General features: G+C 42.1%; 1 protein-coding gene across 2 annotated transcripts in view; it reads right to left on the reverse strand.

Moving 5' to 3' along the window:
- The window catches only part of RASGRP3 (RAS guanyl releasing protein 3), a 137,498-nt gene that overhangs the window by 34,329 nt on the left and 78,434 nt on the right, over positions 1-24,735 (reverse strand). For both annotated transcript variants that reach the window (XM_077283012.1, XM_077283011.1), the window contains 4 exons: positions 24,289-24,564; positions 17,441-17,518; positions 15,758-15,871; positions 4,231-4,346 (listed from right to left, as the gene is read on the reverse strand). In XM_077283012.1, the coding sequence (XP_077139127.1) occupies positions 4,231-4,346; positions 15,758-15,871; positions 17,441-17,518; positions 24,289-24,564 (584 nt within the window). The remainder of the gene's footprint in view (positions 1-4,230; positions 4,347-15,757; positions 15,872-17,440; positions 17,519-24,288; positions 24,565-24,735) is intronic.

Here is a 24,735-nt window from a genome sequence, read left to right on the forward strand (position 1 = left end):
AACAGATCCAATTCTGCATAGATTTCTCCCTTTATAATCTTTTATTAACAATCGCAAAATCATTCCAGACTTCTCATCCAACTACCATGGGTGAAGCTGCTAACTAAAAGGAGTTCTTGGGGATAATGATATAGGGATAGGATAGTGAAAACTACAAACTACACCTTACAAAAATATTTTCTGTTGAGATCCAGCTAACGAAAGTTGTTTTTTGAGACCTTTGCTACAGAGAGACATATTATGTTTCCATGCGCTTCACTCAAGACATGTGGAACAGACAATGTTTCTCCAGAAGTCATGTTCGCTAGAGGATTTACATTATTTGATTGGTTTTCAAATTAAAATTTCTAAGGCGGTATTCGTAAGTTACACTTGAGCAGCTAAGAGCTATGCAGTCTCCGTAGGGTATGTTCAGGAATTGCTGCGGTTTTGACGCTGTGTATTTATGGAGCATCAAAACCCCAACGGACAGATATTACAGCATAGTAGATGATATTTTTAGAAATCCCATGTCCACTATGCGTGTAAGTTCGCCTGCGGATCACCAGCGGAAACTCACACGTGTTTACAAGCCACAACATGTCAATTTCTCTTGTGGAGACGCTAGTCTCTGCAACAGAAATTTCAACAATAGCACCAAAAGAAATATGCAAAAACAGAGGGATCACCATACACAAAAGCCTGAACAAATTTAAAAACATTTAAAAATATCAAAAAAGTAAAATACCCTGCTACCACCAACACATGCTAAATATACAATATACTAATACACAACAATGCAACAAAATTCAATGTATTAGTGAGCAATGATACAGCAAGCTATCAAAATGAAACACCACAGTAGTTAGCATTCAGTATAGAGACTAGCTGACAAGATATTCCTTGTAGCTGTGATATCAGGGTGAAAATCTCATATGTTAACGCTATTATGCGGGTTGAAATATACTGCAATGTAGATTATAAATCTCCATAGTCCCTATAACATACATAGAGATTTCATCCAGATGGAAATGCAAACAAACTATTAAACGCTATATGTATATAGCGTCAACTCAGTAAGTACCCAAACAGATTATAACCAAAGCTCCGCATGCAGCAGACCCTAACTGGCCAAACTCACTATGACGAATCAATACAAGTGCTGATAAGTAGCTCAGATGGCCTTTGAATAACGACTAAGGGTACCGTCTCACATAACGATTTACCAACGATCACAACCAGCGATACGGCCTGGCCGTGATCGTTGGTAAGTGGTTGTGTGGTCGCTGGGGAGTGGTCACACAGACAGCTCTCCAGCGACCAACGATGCCGAAGGCCCCGGGTAACCAGGGTAAACATCGGGTTACTAAGCGCAGGGCCGCGTTTAGTAACCCGATGTTTACCGTGGTTACCAGCGTAAAAGTAAAAAAAAAAAAACGTACATTCTCACATTCCGGTGTCTGTCCCCCGGCGTTCTGCTTCTCTCCACTGTGTCTGTGCCAGCCGGAAAGCACAGCGGTGACGTCACCGCTGTGCTCGCTTTCCGGCCGGCCGGCGCTCACAGTGCAGAGAAGCAGAACGCCGGGGGACAGACACCGGAATGTGAGTATGTACTGTTTATTTTTTTTTACTTTTACGCTGGTAACCACGGTAAACATCGGGTTACTAAGCGCGGCCCTGTTTACCCTGGTTACAAGCGAACACATCGCTGGATCGCTGTCACACACAACGATCCAGCGATGACAGCGGGAGATCCAGCGACGAAAGAAAGTTCCAAACGATCTGCTACGACGTACGATTCTCAGCAGGGTCCCTGATCGCTGCTGCGTGTCAGACACAGCGATATCGTATGGATATCGCTGGAACGTCACGGATCGTACCGTCGTAGCGACAAAAGTGCCACTGTGAGACGGTACCCTAAGGCTCACAAAGTGTAAGGATATGGCTGGACACAAGAATGCCCCTGTTGGCAAATTTCAACAATTTGTACTTGGATGCGGTAAAGCCGCATGATTCAGTGAACACATACAGATTTACCTGCTTGATTAGAACACAGCATTTTAGACCCAGTGAAAATACGCTCCGTCCAAAGTACTGCTACTTTGTGATTGTTGCATCATAGCCTTATAGTCTCCTTACTTCCTGGTTGTTGGAAATGTGGGCTTTGTTCCTTGAGTGACAGTTCTAGTAACTACCAGAGCTGTAGTATTAGTAGAACTATAAAGCTCAGCATAAGTTTTTGTGTGACACATTCAGCTATCAGTGCTTTGTATTGGAGTCTTGTTATCACTGTTTTACATGTAGGGATAACAGTGCATTTTAAAGAACCCGCAGCTAAGGACGATGAGAACCAAGAGTTGCGATTAGGAGTACTGCTGTAGGAGAAGCCAAATCTGCCAGCGGGTGATTTTGCAACATTTATAGCAGCAGCATGTCAGGAGCTGAGAGGGAGTGGGAGGGAGGTGAGCAACTAAGCGCCATGTCATAAATAGTACAAAGAGAAAGCTTTCTCTTTGTACTATTTATGATGTTTTTGTACTGACCTCAGGTGCATCCCCATACATATTGTGTGGTGCCCTCCAAAAAACTTTCTAGGTTCATAGGTTCACTAAGTGCCATATCGAAATCAATGAGCAGGAGAGAGGTGTTTGGGAGGTTACGAGTTAACTTCTCTCCTGGAATGTCACTACTACATTTTGCAGTTTTTGGGAAGCCACTAGTGGCCGAGCTACATGAAAACCAGATGCACACTATGAAAGTTAAAAGCTGTGACTGCAGGAGAATAACTGCAGATAGAACAAGCAAATCAATTGCAAACGTGCTCATTTTTATGATGTCTTATTAGCTGAAACAATTTAATAACTTGACAATACCCCTTTAAGATTGTTTTCTTTGGTGTTCCAAAAATGTAAGCTGATTATTGTCTTAAGGTGCATTGACAATGCACTATTATTGGAAATGAGTGTTCCTAGGGAATGCTGATAACTGTGCAGTCTAAACAAGCTGCCAATCGCCCGACGAATAAACAAAACCCTTGTTCAATAGATAAAATTCTGTTTTGGTTTGCCTAAAAGATCATCAGCAATGCATTATGTTTTTTAAACGGGAATTAGGCTACTGACAACAATGGCAGGCAATGGGCACAAAACAATATATGCATCTATTATACAATTTATATTATAAAATATATAAATGATAAATTTTATAATGTTGTCAGGATCTGAAGAGCTCTCTCCATGTCTGAATAGGTTATTTTATTTAATGACCAATGATGGTTTAATGGCTGGTGTAAATGCTTCTTTAATAAATATACTACTTATCACCTATCCAGCAAACAGATGATAAAAGTCTGATCTCAGAGGGCGCACCTGCTGGGACCCCAATGATCTGAAGAACAGGGCACTGGAGTCCCCTTTATGAATGTAGCAATGGTTACACATGCACGCTGTTACTCTGTTACAGTATATATGGAACTGTTGGAAATAGCTGAGCACTGTACTCATCTATCTCCTTCAGATTACGAATAGAGCGGTGGCCGCATGCAGAATCAGCGCTACATACAAACAGGGGCCACTAGAGTTCTGGAGTCAGGATTGGTCAGGGTCCTATGAGTCGGACCCCCCAGTGATCCACACCTACAAAATGGTGATCTACCAGGAAAATAAGCAGACTTTTTTCCTAATCTAATACAAACCATCTAAGTCTTTGGATTATTGGAGAATCGAAAAATTGATTCACAATTTATTTGCTGTGCTGTGTCCCATAGAACACAGTTGGGGTCCGTAAGGGTCAACCAATGTGCAGAGACTCAACTAATATACAGTATATACATTGGAAAATATAATTTACTGAATTACTGTTTGCTTCAGTTACATGATCTTTTATTTTTTTGTAACCAATCAATCCTGATGGACCTATCGATCTGCACAAGATCGATTTTCCTATAGATGTTCATCCATAAAGTCGCCATGGCTCAAGATCAAGCCGAAGTCCATTAACAAAAAAACAATCAACAGAACCATTGCTTTGATCAGTGTGCTACTATACTAAAAGTATCCTTTGGTAATGTGTTTTTATACTTTGGCTTAATTTTATTTGCACCATTATTCAAATTATTACAAATGATTTTTAGTAAATTTGTAATAACGCTCCGTCTATTGTTTTTCTACCTCTTGCCAAATACAATCATATAATGTTCCTTTGCCAAAAATGACATCAGAACAGAAATAAACATATCATGAGCCAACTTACTGATCTTTGTCTAAAACACAGAAGGAGTCCAGAAACGGGAAGTTAGCAGCGATGCTTTCAAAGTCCTCTTGAGAAATATAGCCATCGTGATCATGGTCATAATTTCTAAAAACAGACTTTAAAGAAAACAGATTACATTTTAAATGAATGTTTAACAACACCACCTTAAAGGGAATCTGTCACCACGTTTTGGCTACTTCATCTGAGAGCAGTAAGATGTAGGAGCAGGGAACCTGATTCTAGTGATATATCACTTACTGGGCTGTTTCCTTTAGTTTTTATAAAATCACTGTTAATCTACTGCAGATCTAGCAGTTCTCTGAATACTGAGCTCTTTATAACCCCGCCCACACCCCTGTTTAACAGCTGTGTACACTGTGCATAGGCAGAAAGCTGCCAATCAGTGGTGTGGGCGGGGTTATAAAGCACATGGATATGCAAGACTACATGCCAGCAGGTTTACTAGTCCTCTGGTGATGATTTCCTGTGGCTAAAACAGTGATTTTATAAAAACTGCAGCAAGTGGGCCAGTAAGCGACACATCGCTGGCATCAGGGACTCGGTCTCTACATTCTGCTGCTCTCAGGTTAGGTGGCAAAAACCTGGTGACATATTCCCTTTAAGATATTCATCATGGTCATATATAGTATGTATGCAGCTCCAATGCAGACCTATGTGTATCCATGATGACACACATCTCATAGCTATGTATTACTCCTTTTTGTTAGCAAGAGCAGGATGAAACTTTACATGCTTTGCTTATAGTTCATATCCATGGAGACACATAAGCTTGTATAAGAGCTGTAAGCACAAGATGGCAGCATATTATATAAGTAGAAATATTTGCAAAAGTTTCACATGTTAGTCTTATTAGCATACTTGTTATACAGCACACTATACAATATCTAGGGGACAAGGCAAGAGGGAAGGCCTGGCACCATTCTGCTCGTACCATGATGACCTTTTTGTGGAATCAACATTTTACCCAGACTCTGCCTCTTGTTTCTGTAATGTCAGTAATACTACAGTCTGGATAATGCACTGGCATTCAGCAATGCCAGAAAGAGAGATGCCGGGAGACTTACGGGACAGCCAGGTAAGAATAACTGCTGGGGAAGAAGAGTCGTTGACTGTTCGTAAAGAAGGGTGAGTAGATTTTGCTAGGTGGCCTTCATTTCCCTTTACGCTCCTGTAAAGCCTAATACCTTACTAATATAGTAAACAGAGGTTATCCAATATATCTGAGTTGGCAGGAGCTTATATGAGTAATAATAAATTATTATTTCTTCATCTTATAATATTTCTTGTTGTTGGGAAGAATTTGAGGTGGCACTTCATCCCTGAACAGCTGCTGGTGCTGTAATCGCACCAAAAGAGATGTGACTGCCATGCCAGTAACTGCCCATCTTCCCCTCAGCACTGAAAATCTTGCTCATCTTGTGCTTGAAGGAGGGGACCATGGAGTTTCTGAAACATCATTCACGATTTTTTGATTATGATTAGAGCAGGTTTGGCAAAACTGTTCTGGTTGAGACCCTTCCTCATGAAGTGTGTGCCACCGGAAAGCAATGATTTAGGCTTGATTGCAAGGAAAGTCTACTATTAGAACATGCTAAGAAGGCTTACCAGATGGCTGACACTGCTTAGGTCGTGGAAAAATGGGGTAAACCCTGCAGGCAGGTTTCTTCAAAGGGAGCCTGCTAATGTAAGGAGACGGACTTTCTGCTCACGGTTCCCTCTTGAAGAAGCAAGTTTATTGTTGTAATGTTGTCTTATGCAATGTAAATAATGATGTGCATTAAAGGTGTTAGCAGTATTAATAAGATGTGTAGTTTGACCATAGGGACAGTTGGAGTCAATGTTTGCAACTAGCCCAGAGTGTGAGGAGCTGAGTTGCAGGGAAAGTGACAATTTCCTGTCAGACAGTCTGACGGGCCTGGAGTGCACAGCAAGTGGACCTAAGGGTCCAAAGTGAGCAGTGCCACATTCTGGGGTGTCCCTAAGTAATAGGAGTTCAAGGTAAAGGGATAGTGAGATCCAAAGCAGAAATGACTAAGAGACAGAGTGACCTTCCGTACACAGGTCCTGGGAGAGGATGCCAAGCCACATGGTCCGGGTCTATTACTCTTGAAAGTAACAGGCCTAGACAGGACTGAGTACTTGAGACGAGTAAGGCTACTTTCACACTAGCGTCGGGCTCGGCCCGTCGCAGTGCGTCGGGCCGAGGTTACTGACGCTAGCAGTGAATGCGCCGCACAACGGGGGCAGCGGATGCATTTTTCCAGCGCATCCGCTGCCCCATTGTGAGGTGCGGGGAAGTGCGGGGAGGTGGGGGTGGAGTTCCGGCCGCGCATGCGCGGTTGGAAAAAGCGGACCGTCGGCGGCAAAAAACTTTACATGCAGCGTTTTTTTGTGCCAACGGTCCGATACAACACGGAGCAACCGTCGCACGACGGTTGCGACGTGTGTCAATCCGTCGCAATACGTCGCTTAATGTTAGTCTATGGGGAAAAAACGCATCCTACAAGCACTTTTGCAGGATGCGTTTTTTCGGCCAAATGACGCATTGCGACGGATTGCAAAAAACGCTAGTGTGAAAGTAGCCTAAAGTGTCCCAGGTGGGAGTTCCATAGCATCTGTCGTACCGGTCATACTGGCACCCTAAAGGGAAAAGGAGACATGGAACCACAGGACTGACTAAGCTGGACTGTAGGGTAAAAGCTTGGTTGTGGTGAAGTAGTGAGAAACAGGAGATTCAGAGGACCAGTGGAAAGAGTTGTAGAAGAAAGGAAACTGTGTGGAAAATGCTTTGCGTTGTAAATGACTGTGTATCTGCTATCTTCCCTAAGAAGTTCCGGTTCAGTAAAAAGTTTATTTTTGATTGGAAGTCTCCTTCATTGAACTATAAAACATCTGGTACTGGCAAACCAGTAGCGTATTTTAGATACGGCCTACACAGGCGTAACGCCCCAACAGCACAAGTCCACACAGCCATCCAGGACCCCCACCTTCATGTAACGTGCTGGGGAGCAACAGATGAGTCCTCACCCTCCTAGCGCCCAATTACATTAGTACAAAATTACTGTTCAAATCAAGCATCCATGTTCAAAGCACCCTAGGTGTGGTCAAACATTTACGTGCACCTTCCCACCTACTTGTTTTAATTCTATCCCCACACCTTCCTCCCTTAACTGACAGCTCTGTCTCTCCATAAGCCGAGAGCAGAGCTAGATGGAAAACAGGTAGGTGGGAGGGTGCACTGAACTGGTTGCATGAAGGGTGCCATGGGCGCCTGTGCTTGATTTGAGCAGTCATATTGTGCTGACAAACCTCCTTTAATATCTGTATTGGTTAATACAATACTTTCATTTTCTAGTAAGTTTTTAATGAACCATGAGACCAATTCTTACAAACGTTTAAGTTGTGTTGTGCAACAATTGTGCGACTTTGGACGTCAGTCAGTTTGAATCACGTTGGTACTGGGGTGGTGCCAGATCGGGACTGGGTCCTGGCCACACCTGCCCATCAAATTCATCACAAATGTCAGTGTTTTGTATGCTAGAAGTGTTACTTCAATCTCCGGAGTACTATTTCTGGTATGGTGTATGGATGTGCATGTCACAGAGGGCAAATTAATTAAGTGGCATGCAACTCTTAAAGGAAACCTGTCACTAGTTTTCTAGCTTATAAACCCTGCCCATCACTTTTAAAATCGTGTAAATCTGGTTCCTACAACCCCTTTATATACTCATCCCTACATTCCTCTGAAAAATGCCACCTTGTCTATGTAAGTGGAAGTGGATGACGTGTCCATGTGAAGTCTGCGCCTGCCCATTACATGACATTGTGCTGCCAGCCTCTGATTCCACGACGCAAGACTTTGAGCACTGTGTGAATGGTGTAAAGATGTCATCTGTTTCCATCCAGATAGAAGAAGTGGCATGTGAAGGGACCCAGGAGGCGCTGATCGCAATTTTGATTCACCCATCAGACCGTACCACACATTTTAAATGCTTTGCCATGCATTTTTAAAGTAATTTTTCAGCTGTATATACAGTAGCTTCTGAAAGTATTCATCACTCCCTTTTATCTATTTTGTTACATTACAACCTGTTTTTAAATATTTTTGTAATCTGATTTGTGTGTGATACATCAGCACTAAATAGTCTAAGTTGGTGAAGTGAAGTGAGGAAAATATAAGCATAAATTAAATTTATGAGATAAAATAACTAACAATTGACATGTGTATATGTTTTCACTCCTTTTGCAATGAAGCCCCTATAAATTTCTGGAGCAAGCATAAGTCACATGCTTAGCGAAAGGAAGTTCACCTGTGTGCAATCTAAGTGTTACATGGTCTGTCAGTATATACATACCTTTTCTGAAAGGCTACTGCAACACCATTAAGCAAGAGGCACCAGTAACCAAACAACACCATGAAGACCAAGGAAATCTCCAAACAAGTCAGGGAAAGTTGTTGAGAAGTACAAGTCAGGGTTGGGTTATAAAAAAAATCCCAATCTCTGATGATCCCTCAGAGCTCCATCAAATACATTATCATCAAATGGAAAGAACATGGTACCACAACAAACCTGCCAAGAGAGGGCTGTTCACCAAATCTGTCAGCCCGGGCATGGAGGGCATTATTCAGAGAGGAAGCACAGAGACTAAAGGTAACCCTAAAGGAGCTGCAGAGTTCCCAAGCATAGACTGGAGTATCTGTCCATGCGATGACAATAAGCCGTATACTCCATAGAGGTGGCCTTTATGGAAAAATGAGCAGAAAAAAGACTTTACTTACATAAAAAAAATTGTAAGACTTGTTTTGAGTTTCCAAAATACATCTCGGACACTCCCCAAATGTATGGAGGAAGCTGCTGTGGTCATATGAGATCAAAATTGAACTTTTTTGGCCACCAATGTAAAATCTATGTCTGGCACCAAACCAACACAACTCATTCCTCCAAGAACAGCATCCCCACAGTGATATACAGTGGTGGCATCATCATGCTGTGGGGATGTTTTATGGCAGAAGGGACAGGGAAAATGGTCCTAGTCAAGGGGGAAGATGGATGGTAATACAGTGATATTCTTGAGCAAAACCTGTTTCAGTCTGTCAGTGATTTGAGACTCGGTCAGAGGTTCACTTTCCACCAAGACAATGACCTAAAGCATAGTGCTAAAACAACACTCGAGTGGTTTAAGGGGAAACGTGTAACTGTTCTGAAGTGGCCTAGTCAAAGCCCAGACCTTAATCCAATTGAGAATCTGTGGTCAGACTTGAAGATTTCTGTTCACCAGAGAAAACCAATCATTTGACTTGAAGGAGCTGGAGCAGTTTTGTCTTGAGGAATGGGCAAAAATCCCCGTGGCAAAATTTGGAAAGCTCATAAAGACTTATCCAAAGCAGCTTGCAGCTGTAATTGTTGCAAAAGGAGGCTCTACAAAGCACTGACTTTAGGGGGATAATTGTTATGCACTCTGAAGTTTTCAGTTATTTTCTCCTATTTGAAAGAAAAACAAATGTTCACAGTTGTAGGTATGTACTTTACATTAACTGATTCAAACCCTCAAAAAAAATAAATTTGAAATTCCAGGTTGTGAGGTAGCAAAGCAAAACAAATGCCAAGGGGGTAAATACATTCGCAAACCACTGTATGAGGATATAAAGGGGTTGCAGGAACCCCATTCACATGATCTTAAAGATGATGAGCATGGTTTATAAGCCATAGAACTAGTGACAGGTTAAATTCATTTGTTGTCATGTACTGCAGCAAGACTGGCATAGTGTGATGAATATGCCCCTTTTAGTTTTGCCATTCCTTTTATTCTTCTGGGAATGCACAGTCGGTGCCGACAGTGTCAGGATTTGCAGGGATGCACCTTATTGACTTGGAAATGGATAGCACTCACTTGCCAATTTTATCTTACACTTATAAGAGATATAACAGAGGAACAGAACAATTCAGTCTCCAAGAAAATCTACTCCGAGGTTACACTAAATCCGACGTGTCAGGAGAGCTGACCTGTCCTCTTAGCATAGAAGGAATTGTGTTAAAGGTACAGAAGAAGTTTAGTTGTTGAATAAATATTTGTTTCCTCTGCCAAATGTAATGCATTTAGTGCGCTTCAAATATTCATGTAATAGAATTAAACATGGAAATTATAATAATATACTGTCAACCCTTAATTGTGAACATTTTCCGTCAGCTACGGGAAAATAAATGATTAGAATATTTTCATAGATTTATTTTAAGCATTAAAACATAATGTTCTCCGCCATGCTTTAAAGCAGTGTGACTTTCAGGAACTCCTAGGTTGGTAACATTAAGGCATTATTTTATAGACTAGAAAGCACTATGGTTAATTGCTAATTAATTAGTAGATGCTGGAGCTGAGAAATGGAACATTTATAATGCTTAAAAATATTCTTTTATAGTGAGTACTAGAACAAAGAACCAATGTATGTGGAGGTATTATTATTGCTAAGACTGACTGAACAATAGTAAGCTTTATATCTTGGTGTGAGGAGTTGACCATAAAACATTACAGACCATCCTGAACCTTGAACATATTGTACATTGCATTTTTATCTTTTTATTGGGTGATGTTCTTTTATAACTGATTGCAAAAGAAAACATTTAAAAAGTTTTATTTCTACAAATAAGTATTAGTTAAGTTATTTGTGTAAGGCCTCCTTCACAAGTCAGTGTCTCCAGTACGTGTGGCGACAGTTTTCACACGTACCGGAGACACTTAAACACGTAGACCCATTCACATCTATGGGTCTTCGCTCATGTCAGTGTGTTTCCACAGACACGTTGACATGTCCATTTTTTGCCAGCAGCACGGTCCGTATTATGTCCCACACAAATGCACACTGATGACACACAGATGACGTCCATGTATCATCAGTGTGACATGTACCGGTGTCTGAGAAAAGCAGTACAGTTAGTGCTGTTCCCAGGCGCCGGGTGCTGAATCCAGCTCCTATGATAGTCGCCTTGCCTCCCTGTGATCAGCAAGACCAGACGACTCTGATGATAGTTGTAGTCAGCACACACTGCCTGAGAATAGCGCTAACTACAAGACCAGACGACTCTGATGATAGTTGTAGTCAGCACACACTGCCTGAGAATAGCGCTAACTACAAGACCAGACGACTCTGATGATAGTTGTAGTCAGCACACACTGCCTGAGAATAGCGCTAACTACAAGTCTCATCATTGTTGCCTGGTCTCCCTGCAATGTGCGGCAAAGGCGACGCTGATGAGACTTGCAGTCTGTTTATCCAATGTATTAAATAAATAAGAAATTTCTCATGCTGTGAGGGGTGACATTAGTAAGGTCACCACAGTTCGTAGGTCATTTCACACAGAGCTTAACGGAAACCGCTGCCTGTGACCCACGCTAACTTTATTTATGTCACCGCTCATCACTGCAGCTGCGTTCTAATGCTAAGCTCATGTGTTCCGGCTGGCGTGCTGAGCGGTCACATTACTGATGTTACTGCTCACCAAACCATCCTGATGTAGCAGAGTTGGGGATCGTCTTGGGACCTCATCATTATGGATTAACGGCAGATAGGTGAGGATTACTTTGATTTTTTTTTTATTTAGGTTAATAAATGAGTAAAAAAAGGCAATTGTTGGTGAGTGTTTATTTCAATTAAAAGACTTTTCTCTGTGTGTATATTATTGATTTTAACTATGGGGTTAGTAATGTAGGTGTCTGATAGACATCCCTCTATTACTAAACTCTGGACTTGATGTCAGCGGACATAAAATAGCTGTCAACAACCACAAAACTATTACCCCACTTGCCAATGCACCAGGGCAAGTGGGAAGAGCTGAGGCAGAGACCAGGTTTGGCCCATCTAATGTATGTGCCATTTCTGGGGCGGCTGAGGGCTGATGTTCTTAGTCTGGGAGGGGCCAATATACATGGCTCCTTCCCAGCCTATTAATATCAGCTCGCAGCAGTCTGTTAGGCCTTTGCTGGTTAGTAAAATTAGGGGGGCCTCACATCATTTTTCTCGGACCCTCCTTTTGACTAACCAGTAAAGGTTAAGCAGACAGTTATGAGCTGTTATTAATAAGCTGGGAACCCTTATGGCTTTTAGCTCCTTTCCAGAGTAATAACAACAGCCCTCAGCTGTCGGCTTTCCTTTGCTGGTTAGGAAAATTAAGGGGGACCCATGACTTTTTTTATTTTATTTATTTATTTAATACAAGTGATACACAGACAGCGGTTGCTGACTACAAGTCTGGTTGTGCTGATCACAGGGAGACCAGGCAACGATGATGTGCGCTATTCCCAGGTGGCATGTGCTGACTACAAGTGTGATCAGCGTTGCCTCATCTCATCGTTCGAAGGGAGAACAAGCTGCAATGATGAGAGTATGACCCAGCACCTGAGAACAGAACTAACTGTACTGCTTTTTCCCAGACACCGGTACGTGTCACAGAGGCCTATGGGGAGTGCATTATACTATATAGAGACTGCCTATGGGGAATGCATTATACTATATAGAGGCCTATGGGGAGTGCATTATACTATATAGAGTCTGTCTATGGGAATTGCATTATACTATAGAGGTCTATAGAGGCCTATGAGGAGTGTGTTATACTATATGGAAGCCTATGGGGAGTATATTATACTATATAGAGGTCTATATAGTATAATGTATATAGGCCTATGGGAAGTGCATTATACTTTATTGAGGACTATGGGGAGTGCATTATACTATATGGAGGCTATTTAGGGGGCCATCATACAGTGTGGGGATTACAGTGAGGGAGCCATTATACAGTGTGGGAGATAATGGGGGTCTTTGTACAGTGTGGGGGCCATCATACAGTGTTGGAGCCATTAAACAGTTTGTGGCTACTAATGGGTTAGTATACTGTGGGGGGTACAATACTGTGAGGGGGCATTATACTATGTATAAGAGAGCATTATACTGTGTAGAGGGGAGCTATGCAGGGGGAGACTCAGGACATTATTAAATGTAAAGTGGGCACTTATTGCTATAGGGGAACTCAGGTTATTATGACTGTCAAAGGGGCACAGAGAGGGCATTATTACTTTCTAGGAGGCAAAATGAGGGCACTGTTCTGCGACACTTGCACATGGCATTGCTATATTCTAGAGGTTTGTTTTGCCATTTAGAGGGCAAACAGTTCCACACGGCAGCGCAGTAATAGAGACACGAAGGCAGCGGCTCAGTATTGGGGTATTAGCAGGATGAGAAGTTTGTGCAGGTTGGGAATAGATGAAGATGGTACTGGAAATGTGAAGGAATGTGTCTTTATTGTAATCTCTACTGGCTGAAGAAGTTGTCATGTCAGTCTGGCCAAGAAGGAAAAGACGGGAAAAGTGAACAATTCCATCAGAAAGAACGTCAGGTGTAAGTCACCATCTATAACTGTGCTGTAATCTCTTACATGGTCTGTAGGACTGGTATCTACCACTGACTACATGGTGGTAATAACAATGTTGGTCTTTGTATAGAGATTATATTCAGCAACAGTGCCGTCATCTGATGAGATTCTCCTACATCCACTATTAGGATGCGTCACCCAGTTGTAATCAAGGTTACCTGGTTAGGGGCCCACTCAGAAGCTTTGCTCCCCCTGAACCAAAACCCTAGCTACGCCTCTGCGTTTGAACCTATGTTTAGTGGCTCTATCGGGGCAAATGCAAAATGGGATTCAGGCGTTTATGCTGGTAGGCCTACTGACTATAATGATACAGACAGAGTCACAGTGTGCTTTGAGCAACATCATTTTCAGCCGTACACACCTGTTGAGGTGACCTATGTCTTCCCGTCCTCCATATACGGCCAAAAATGGTGTTCAACAGAGCACACTGTGACTCTGTCTGCATTATTATAGTCAATGGCTGAGTCAGCACATGCTCCCAAAACCCATTTTGTGGGAGGTTTGGACATAAGATCCGAAAAAGCCAATGAACATAGAGTCAAACGTGATGTAAACCCTGCCTTACTGTTTTTCTATAATTATGTACTTCCCCTTTGGCTAAAACACACCTGAATACAGAAAGATTCTGAGGTAGAAATTTATTTTAGGGGAATAGAGATACAAACCAATTATTTTCTTCTATCCCCCATCCTCTGGAATTCTTTGTCCCAACACATCTGACGATCAACCACATTCGAATCCTTCAGACGGAACCTGAGAACCCACCTCTTCAGGAAAGTCTACAGCCTGCACTGACCCTGCTGCCTCCTCACCACTACCGGAGCTACCGCCTCATCAACACCGGAGCTCCTGCAACCCTCAACCTACAGTGTCCTTCCCCACCATCCTGTAGAATGTAAGCCCGCAAGGGCAGGGTCCTCGCCCCTCTGTATCAGTCTGTTATTGCTAATTTGTTTATTGTAAGTGACATCTGTAAATTGTATGTAACCCTTCTCATGTACAGCACCATGAAATCAATGGTGCTATATAAATAAATTAATAATAATAATAATAATAATAATAATAATAATAATTTTCTAATTTCCATTCCATGAAAGAAAAATAATGTATTCCTTTTTTCCACGTTAAAATATTGGACTGACATGTCCCAAAGGGGATAATTACACTATGTTTTTGACCAACAGTTGTGGTATTACAGTTTTTATAAAAGTTATGTTTATTACAGATGCAATCCAGATACAGTCCTTGATCTGTCCGTTATTAACACTGCAATGCATTGGAAAAGCTTTTTTTTTTGTATATGAGAAAATCACTTATGAATCACTGATAGCAAAAACTGAAACACTGACCAAATAATCTGCCTGAAAATCTAATCCTGAACACTGATGAAAATTGGTTGTAAGAAAAATCACTAATGTCTGAATGATGCCTAAGACCTCATGTGCACATGAAAATTGCCGACAGCTCCATAAAATGGAATCGAAGGGAGCCTGATTGCTAACACAAGGCCTTGTCATGTCAAGTTGGTATAAAGCAATGTGGTCTGGGTCTCTGTCTCCCCTACAAAATAACCTACATTTGCCATGTGACTGAGTTGTGAATGAAGGTGTAAAGGATGGATTCCGAGAAGGACTGTTGGGACTAAAGGGGATACTAGTACTCTCAGCAAGAGCAAGTATTGAAACCTTAATCACAATAGTTATGGGAAGACATATTATTTTGGCAATAGACTGAATTTATATAATAGAGGAGCTTGAGTAACACTATATTATGGGCATTGCACTAACAAAATAGTATGGGTACTGTTGTATCAGCTATGTGTGATGAATAAATTGGTTCATTTTGCGTGACTCCTGCTGCCAAGTTTGGACTTGTAGAAAAAAGACCACTCTAAAAAACCTTTAGCTTTCAGTGGTATCTTCTAGAAGTAAAGTGGTCCTGCTAACTCTCAACACTGCAGAATATTCTGATCCCCATTATAATATCTTGGGAAGCTTGGGACTCTCAATTTATAAATGTGAAATAAACAGTTTTCAAAATGAGACTTGTAAGGAAAAGAACTGTGCAATGACAAGTGATCTTACCTCCACTAATTTCCTTATATGTTTGTTGATAATTGTAGGGTCAGGTTTTGACGTCACACCAGAAGCCCAGTCAAGTGGTACATCAGGTTTATTAGGAGTTGTAGGTGAAGTTGGCTGTGATGATATAAATAGCCACAGATATTATTAGTGTTTGAAAGCAGAAATTGCAGATGAATTAAGGGTTAAATAAATCCTTTAAAGCGAACCTGTCATCAGAATTTTGCAAAGTAAACTACAGTATCAGGTTGGCGCCGTTATACTGATTAAAATGATACCTGGGTTGAAGAAATCTGTCTTGTGGTTCTTGTTTAATTTGTGTTTGCAGTTTTGAGTTAATGAAATGCTTGTGCTCCGGGTTGGGTCTTTTTTTCATCAACATTCTGAGCTTAAGTAACAGGTCACTGAACTTTCAGTGACCTGCCTCCTATTTTAAATACCACTCCTACGCATTTAATATGGTGGTGTTAAAACAATAATGTTTTGCTTAAAAAAATTGCGCCGGCGCATGCACAGTAGCATTTATCAGCAAGCGGGTCTATAAGCAAGCGATGCTCTCAATCTGCGCATGCGCAGCCCATTGTGTCCCAAAAACCAGTGTGGAAGCACACAAAAGAAGAGGAAATCGTTGCCACTGAACATAGCACTGGTCCTCAGAACACAGTGGGCAGCGCATGCGCAGATTGAGAGCATGGCTTGCCAATAGATGCTACTGCACATCTGCCAGCGCCATTATGTTGAAGCAAATGTTTTTTTGAAGACCATAATATTTAAGGCGTAAGCGTAGTATTTATATAGTATAGTAAAGATCAGTGACCTGTCATTAACACCCAGAATAATGATGATGAGGCCAGAACATCAAACAAGACCTCGCTCACAGGCCGCACCGGAGCATGAGCATCTCATTAACTCAAAACTGCAATCACAGATTAAACAAGAACCACAAGACGGATTTCTTCACCCCAGGTATCATTTTAATCAGTATAACAGCACCAAACTGACAATGCCTTTAGTTTACTTAGCAAAATCCTGGTGACAGGTTCACTTTAAGGGTATGAAGGACTAGTATAATGAAAACATTTTAATCTATCCACCACATATGTCATTATCAGTATATCCCAGCAGTCAGACTGGTACAAAAGTACAGGAGACCAAATGTCCCCTATGTTCGACTTTTATTGGCAAACCCCATAGACAGTGAATGGAGGAGATCTGTGGGGGGGCCAAAGGGTCGAAGTCATCACAAACATACCAGGCACCATCTATCCTGTGGTCTTATTTTCAAGATATTTTGTTTTTGTCAGCATAGGTAGCACTTCAATTTAAATTCATATGCAGAAAATCTAAAGGCAATGAACACATATGATATATGTATGTTGATGAAATATAAGCACTCTGAAATTGCATGCCACTCACCTATAGACTTGTAAAGCATCAGACTGCAGTCGGATGAGATCTGTGTGCAGTCTGATTTCCGTGGACTCACAGTATGGAGAAGATGGAGAAATTTTGTTCTCCATCTTCTCCTCACAGTCATATCCGAGATAATCGAATCACACTATGCTGACACTCGGATCCAAACTCTGTTTAGTGTTTGATCAGAGTGTCATTTGCATAATTGGCCCAATTATCTCAGATGAGAAAATCTACGGCAGTTTGACTATAGCCTGAAAAGAAGTTTCTTACCGATTTTGGATTCCGAGGCTCAAGCACCAATGAAAGTTTATAAATATCATCTTCTGTATGATATAAATCAAGGGATAACTGAAAAAAAAGAAAAAAGATGTCAAACATTGTGTTGGACCCTCACTGATCCAATATTATTGCTTCAGAGAACCTTTTTGAAACTAAAAAAACAAATTCTGAAAGTGATGATATTCATTACACAAAGCAAAATATTCAGAGCAAAAGCCAGAAGTTTACGAAGGGTAAGAATGAGGGCCAGTATTTGTTCAGACATCGGGTTTAAAGATGGAGTATATTTTACAAGATTCAAGGTAGAAATCTCATGCTTGGAATTCTTCCCTGGATGTGTCAAGGATAAACTCCATTCTATCCTTGTGCTGGTTCCATTGTTGATCTGTGTGACCTTTTCATAACATGCAAATAGAAAAAGCACGATAGGGTTTTTTAAGAATATTTTTCACAGCGCACATATTTTTTGGAAGCATGTGAATGGGGCAAGAAAAAATCCAATTAATTTGCATTGGGTGAAAAAGTTTCCAGATACAGATTATGAATCCATAACCTAAAATCTCATGCACATTGCAATATTATGGCTATGTTTTGTATAAAGCCTTTGTAGTAATCCTTTAAAGAGGTTTAAGGTGGTGTGTGCACTGAAGTCGTAAACTTAGCCAAACCTACACGCTAAGAAAAGCTCCAAGCGTTCAATTTAAAGTTGCCATAAACTCACATTCAACAGGCAGAAGTCAATATTGTATCCTTTTGGCATCCATCTGGCATGTATACACCCATACACCATTTATGTATAGTCATGGCTGAATGGAAGTAGACAAACCTTACATCACCAAGCACAATACCAAAGCATTTAAAGTATTTTGTTACTAGAATCTAAGGAGTCTGTTCTATGAGTCTTGTTTTGTCGAATGATAGGAGAGTGTCACCTTGTGCTAATTGCAAAGTTTGGCAGAGGAGGGGTAATTCTATTGGGTTTCAGAAGTTGTCCTAAGCCCCATGGTTCTAGTGAGGGTAAATCTTATTGCTTTAGTACAGACCTGGGCAAAGTGCGGCCCGTGGGCCACATCCGGCTCTCTGGGTGTCTCAGTCCAGCCCGCGGACCGACGCAGCCAAGGGGCTGGAAACCAGAGACCCACGGTCCGCACTATGCCCGCCCTCTCGCTCGTTGTCTCCGGCATCTGCGCTGACTTCTTTGGTGGAGGAGGAAAGCAGAGCGCCGGGGAACGGGACCGAGGTGAGTATGTGGTGTTCTCTTTTTTCATGTGTATGGGTTGTTTGGGTGAGCATGGGGATGTCATGCTGCACATGGCGAGGCTATTGGGGTGACATGCTGCTCATGAGGAGGCTATGTGGGTGTTGTGCTGCACATGGGGAGGCTATGGGGGCCTCATGCAACATATGAGAAGATTATGGGGCATCATGCTGCACATGGGGAGGTTATGGCGGTGTTATGCTGCGCATGAGGAGGCTATGGGGGTGCCATGCAGCACATGAGGATGCTATGGGGGTGTCATGCAGCATATGAAGAGGTTATGGGGTGTCACACTGTACATGGGGAGACTATTGGGGTGTCATGCAGCATATGAGGAGGTTATGGGGGGTCATACTGCACATGGGGAGGCTATGGGGGCATCCTGCTGCACATGTGGAGGCTATGGGGGCATCCTGCTGCACATGGGGAGGCTATGGGGGTGTCATGCAGCACATGGGGACGCTCTGTGGGAGTCATACTGCACATGGGGAGGCTATGGGGTTGTCATGCTGCGCATGAGAAGGCTATGGGGGCATCGTGCTGCACATGGGGAGGCTATGGGAGTGTCATGTTGCACATGAGGAGGCTATGGGGGTGTCATACAGCACATGAGGAGGCTATCGAGGCATCATACTGCATATGGGGAGGCTATGGGGGTGTCATGCAGTGCACGAGGAGGCTATGAGGGCATAGTGCTGCAGATGGGGAGGCTATGGGGGTGTCGTGCAGCATATGAGAATGCTATGGGGGTGTCATGCAGCACATGAGGAGGCTATGAGGGTGTCATGCTGTGCATGAGGAGGCTATGGAGATGACATGCTGCTCATAGGGAGTCTATGGGGGCATCATGCTGCACATGGGGAGGCTATGGGGTGACATGCAGCACATGAGGAAGCTATGGGGTGATCATACTGCACATGGGGAGGCTATGAGGGTGTCATGCTGCACATGGGGATGCTATGGGGGTGACATGCAATATATAGGGAGGCTGTGTCAGGCTCATGCAGTATATAGCAGGCTGTGTGGGGCTCATGCCGCATATGGGGGAGGCTGTGTGGGGGCTCCTACAGTATATAGGGGGCTTTGGGAGGGCTCATGTCATACTCGGGTTCAAACGATATATAGGGGATGTCAGCATACTTAATTCTGCTCAATATTCAGTGATACAATTAATATTAATATAATTATCATTAATATAATTATTATAATATATTGATATTAATATTTAGTATAATTAATTTCGGCCTTTTTGTTTGGCCCTCCACAACAGTAACGGTATCTCATGTGGCCCCTAGGGAAAATTAATTGCCCACCCCTGCCTTAGTATATACTAAGACATTTTGAACATTTGTAAGCTGTCAACCTTCTGGGAGCAGTTCCAATATGACTCTGCCCCAGTGCATAAAGGCATGGTCGGGTGAGTTTGATGTAGAAGAACTTGGCTGAGCCACACTGAGCACTGACCTCAACCCCATCCATCAGGTTTTTAATTAAATAAAATGGAAATTGCATGCCAGGCAATCTCATTTAACATCAGGGGGGGTTTTTTACCTCAAAAATGCTCTTCTTGGTAAATGTGCAAAAATGCTTATGGACACATCTGAAAATCTTGTAGAAAGCTTCCCATGAAAAGTTGGAGCAGTTATAGCGGCAAAGTGGGGACCAACCCCATAACTCCATGCCTATAGGTTTCGAATGGGATTTCATAAAAAGTAATGTGTAGTTGACCCCAATCCTTTTGTTCATATAGTATATCCCCAGGTCACAGCAGTGGAACTTCCTACTGCACCTGCTCTCAGGCTTTAGTCATATTAACATTCTAGGTCAGGTTTCTCTTAACGTAGCAAGGCAGCCATTTTAATGTAATACCTGTGATTACTTTCCTAGACAGAATATGATTTGGCAATTAGAAATGTGTGAATTGATAAGTAATTAATCAAATTTGTCACAAATTTCTTGAACTTTTGGATTCACAAAAATCCCAATTTTTCAGGATTCTATTCTTTTAAATACAGCAAAAGACCGGGTAACTCTTTTGAGAGCCGGGTAGGGGTTAAAAGATTATAAAGGTATCAACCACTAAGGACTCTCAAATTGTAATATTTTTTCTATCTAATGGTTGACACAGTACAAAGATATATTTTTCCAGTATTAAAAGATTATGCTCACCTGCCGTTGTCCAGCTCATAGGATGTCCTGCCACTCACTCCCTCTGGTCTTTGGATTTTTTGGTGCTGAGTAGGACTCATGTAGGGGTGCAATGCACTTAATTGACTTAATCCAATTTACTCTGCCAGGGTTTTTTTTTTTTTTTTAGAAAAAACTCTCGAAAAGAGCTTTTTTTACACTTATTTACAGTACCAGTCAATAGTTTATACACACCTGTTTATGTAATGGTTTTCCTTGTTCTTATTGGATTACCATAAGTGTGACATCATGGTTTTGCTGCCTTCAGTCTGAATTTTCAATGTGCACATTAAAATAAGAATAAGGAAACTCATTGCACAGATAGGTGTCTTTAAACTTTTAAGCAGGACTGTACTATGACATTTTTCTTTATTTTTTCTATTCCCAGAGAACCCTTTAAGATTTAGATTGATTGGATTCTCATACTAACTATTAAAAAGACGTGTTTTCTACAACTACTAAATAATGATTCTTCAAGCCCAAATAATAATAACCTCTCTCAATGTCAGGCAGCAGAGTCTCAGCGCTGGGATCGTAAGAGTGAGTAAAGCCCAGTTTGATTTTTTTTAAACAAACTTCAGACATGGGAGAAAGGTTTTTCCGAAAATGGAAAACACCTTTAAAAGGAAATCTCTCAATAAGATCACCCCTCCCTAAACAGCATATACTGTATAGGTATGCTGATTTTTGAAATGTAAATCCATTAACACCTTTATATCTTCTATCTGTTGCTGCATTCCCAGGTAATTAGCATTTTAATTGGTTGTGGCACAGCATTTAGGCTACTTTTACACTTCCGTCGGTACGGGGCCACCGCAAACCGTCGGCCCGACGTACTGACGGATGTTGTGCTAAATTTAGCACAACGTGGGCAGCGGATGCTGTTTTACAACGCATCCGCTGCCCATTGTGATGAGCGGGGAGGAGGGGGCGGAGTTCCGGCCGCACATGCGTGGTCGGAAATGGCGGTTCTGACGGACAAAAAAACGTTACATTGACCGTTTTTTTGTCACGACGGACTGCGAAAACATGACGCATCCATCGCACGACGGATGCGACGTGTGGCCAATCCATCGCAATCCGTCGTCCATTAAAGTGTATGGCAAAAAAACAGATCCTGCGGGCACATTTGCAGGATCCGTTTTTTTTCCCATAACAACGGATTGCGACGGAGGCAAAAAGACGGAAGTGTGAAAGTAGCCTTATGGAGCAACTGCCTCCCAAGGTTATTTACCTGACCAGCACAAGCCTCTTTAGCTTGATTTATAGCTCACAGGGAGTGATCAGTCTAGCTAAAGAGGCTGGTGCTATGTTGGGAAACAACCTCAGGTGGCAAAGACTTGTTAAGTGCTCTGTCATGTACATAGCACTTAACATGCATTATGTGCATGTACATGAAAGCGTTAATTATTACAAGATATAAAGATGAAATTTCAAATATCTACATGCCTATATAGGTGGCTTGGGAGGTTGATCTCACTGAAAGATTCCCTTTAAAGAAAACTTATCAGCTGATTTCTGGTCACCAAACCACACTAGCACGAATCAGTGCCTGACTGACTGATTGGACGACTGCATGCTGGAGCAGTCCAGAGAAAACACAGTTAGGGTATGTGTCCACGTTCAGGATTGCATCAGGATTTGGTCAGGATTTTTCATCAGTACTTGTAAGCCAAAACCAGGAGTGGAACAATTAGAGGAAAAGTATAATAGAAACATATGCTCTACTTCTGCATTTATCACTCACTCCTGGTTTTGGCTTACAAATACTGATGTAAAATCCTGACCAAATCCTGATGCAATCCTGAACGTGGACACATACCCTTAGACGATCTGGCTAAGGAATCATACTCACTTGCGCGAGACTCGGACGAGTCTCGCACGGCAATACCCGGCCCTGCACCTGGCACAGAGGAGCGGAGCGTGCGGCTGCATGTATTCCTTTGCGGCCGCACGCTCCGATCTGAGTGCCGGCAGCAGCTCCGGGTATTGCAGTGCGAGACTCATCCGAGTCTCGCGCAAGTGAGTATGAGCCCTAAGGAACATAGACGGAGACAAGACTAGACCTGTGCCAGCGCTGCTAGAGGTGATTGATAGGTTTTCCTTTATAGCAGAAACCTGCTAATCACTTGTGTGGTTCTGCAGAGAGGCCGGCCTGAGGTGGTACTGGACTTGTCTTGTCTCTGGATATTGTCCATGACCAGATCTTTTAACCATATTAACGCCGGAGCATTTCAAAGAAAAATATACTTGGCTGCCTCAGGCTGTGATTTATGCTGCTAGTGGTTTGGGTAGTATGATTCAGCTGACAGGTTCACTTTAAAGGGAACCTATCAACATGAAAATGCAGTTCAATCTGCAGGCACCAACTTATAAAGCAGGGAGAGGTGAGTAATTTGATATAAACCTTAGTAAGAAAAGATTCAGTATAACCTGTGTTTTAATCATTTACTCATCTGCGCTTTGTGGGATTTTGGGCCCAGTGGGCGTCCTATCAGTGATGGACAGCTTTCCTTGTATAAGTGTGCATACAGAGATAGCTGTCAGTCACTGATAAGACCGCCCACTGCACCCAAAACCCCACAAAGAGCAGATGATTAAATGATGCAAACACAGATTATACTGAATCTTTTCTCTTAAAGCAATATATCATTCTCCTCGGCTCCCTCCGCTCTAGCTCTATAACATGGTGCCTACAGACTGAACTACATTTTCATGGTGACAGATTCCCTTTAAAGCGAACCTGTCATCAGAATTTTGGTAGAGGCATTGTCAAGTTGGCGCCATTACACTGAGATTCTCGTGCTCCAGGGCAGCCTGCGGGCGGGTCTTTATTTGGTGCTCTGTTCTTATATTCATACTTATGGGCTTTAATGACCGGTGACTGAACCTTCAGTGACCCGCCTCCTATTTTAAGTACTGCACTTACGCAGTTCATGGTGTGGTCTTTGTAAAAAAAAATGCAACTACAGCAAAATAACACTGGCGCTGGCGTATGCGCAGTAGCATTTATGGCTTGCCGATAGATGATACTGCACAAGCGCCGCCACCGGCACCATGTTATTGGAGGGAAAAAAAATTTGGATGCAGGAAAAAGGAGCTTGAGTGACCTGTTATTTAAGCCCATAAGGATGAGTTTGAGAACAGAGTCCCCAGAAAAGACCCCCCACACAGGCCGTTCCGAAGCACGAGCATATCATTAACTGAAAGCTGAAAATAAAGATTAAATCATTTTAATCAGTATAACGAGGCCGACCTGACACTGTCTGTAGTTTACCGAGCACAATCCTGCTGACAGGTTCCCTTTAAGTCTAATCCTTTTGGCAGGGGTTACTACTACTATATTTAGCTTGCTAAATGGACATAATGTAACAATGCTGAATAAAATACATACTGTTAGGAGGTTAATTAAATCCATACTGGTTTCTAGATGATGTGAGGCACTCTGCAGTGAAACCAGTTCATTGAGGGTGACATATAACTGCTGCATTTTCACTGTATTTACTTTGTTGTCATCAATCCAGTCAGGGAAAATAACATGCACGGCTATTAAGTCTTTTAAATGAACACCTAGGATGGGAATCTTGAATCCTTCACACTCTGCAAAGGCTTTACGATAATTACAGTAGTTTCCATTTGATGAGACCAGCTCAGTCATTTCATTCCACACCTGCAAGACAAGTGAGAAAATACTTTATTGATAAACCAGACTGGGTTTTTCACTTATTCTGTTGAACGTGAAATGTGTCTTATCATTTGATTTCACAAACTATAAGAAAAAGTATACAGCATTTCCACAAGCCTTGTTGAGCATCCCGCTTCTAAGAAAACTTACATGGGT

Source organism: Ranitomeya variabilis, chromosome 2, assembly GCF_051348905.1.
Source record: "Ranitomeya variabilis isolate aRanVar5 chromosome 2, aRanVar5.hap1, whole genome shotgun sequence".
In the NCBI taxonomy this organism is placed as follows: domain Eukaryota; kingdom Metazoa; phylum Chordata; class Amphibia; order Anura; family Dendrobatidae; genus Ranitomeya; species Ranitomeya variabilis.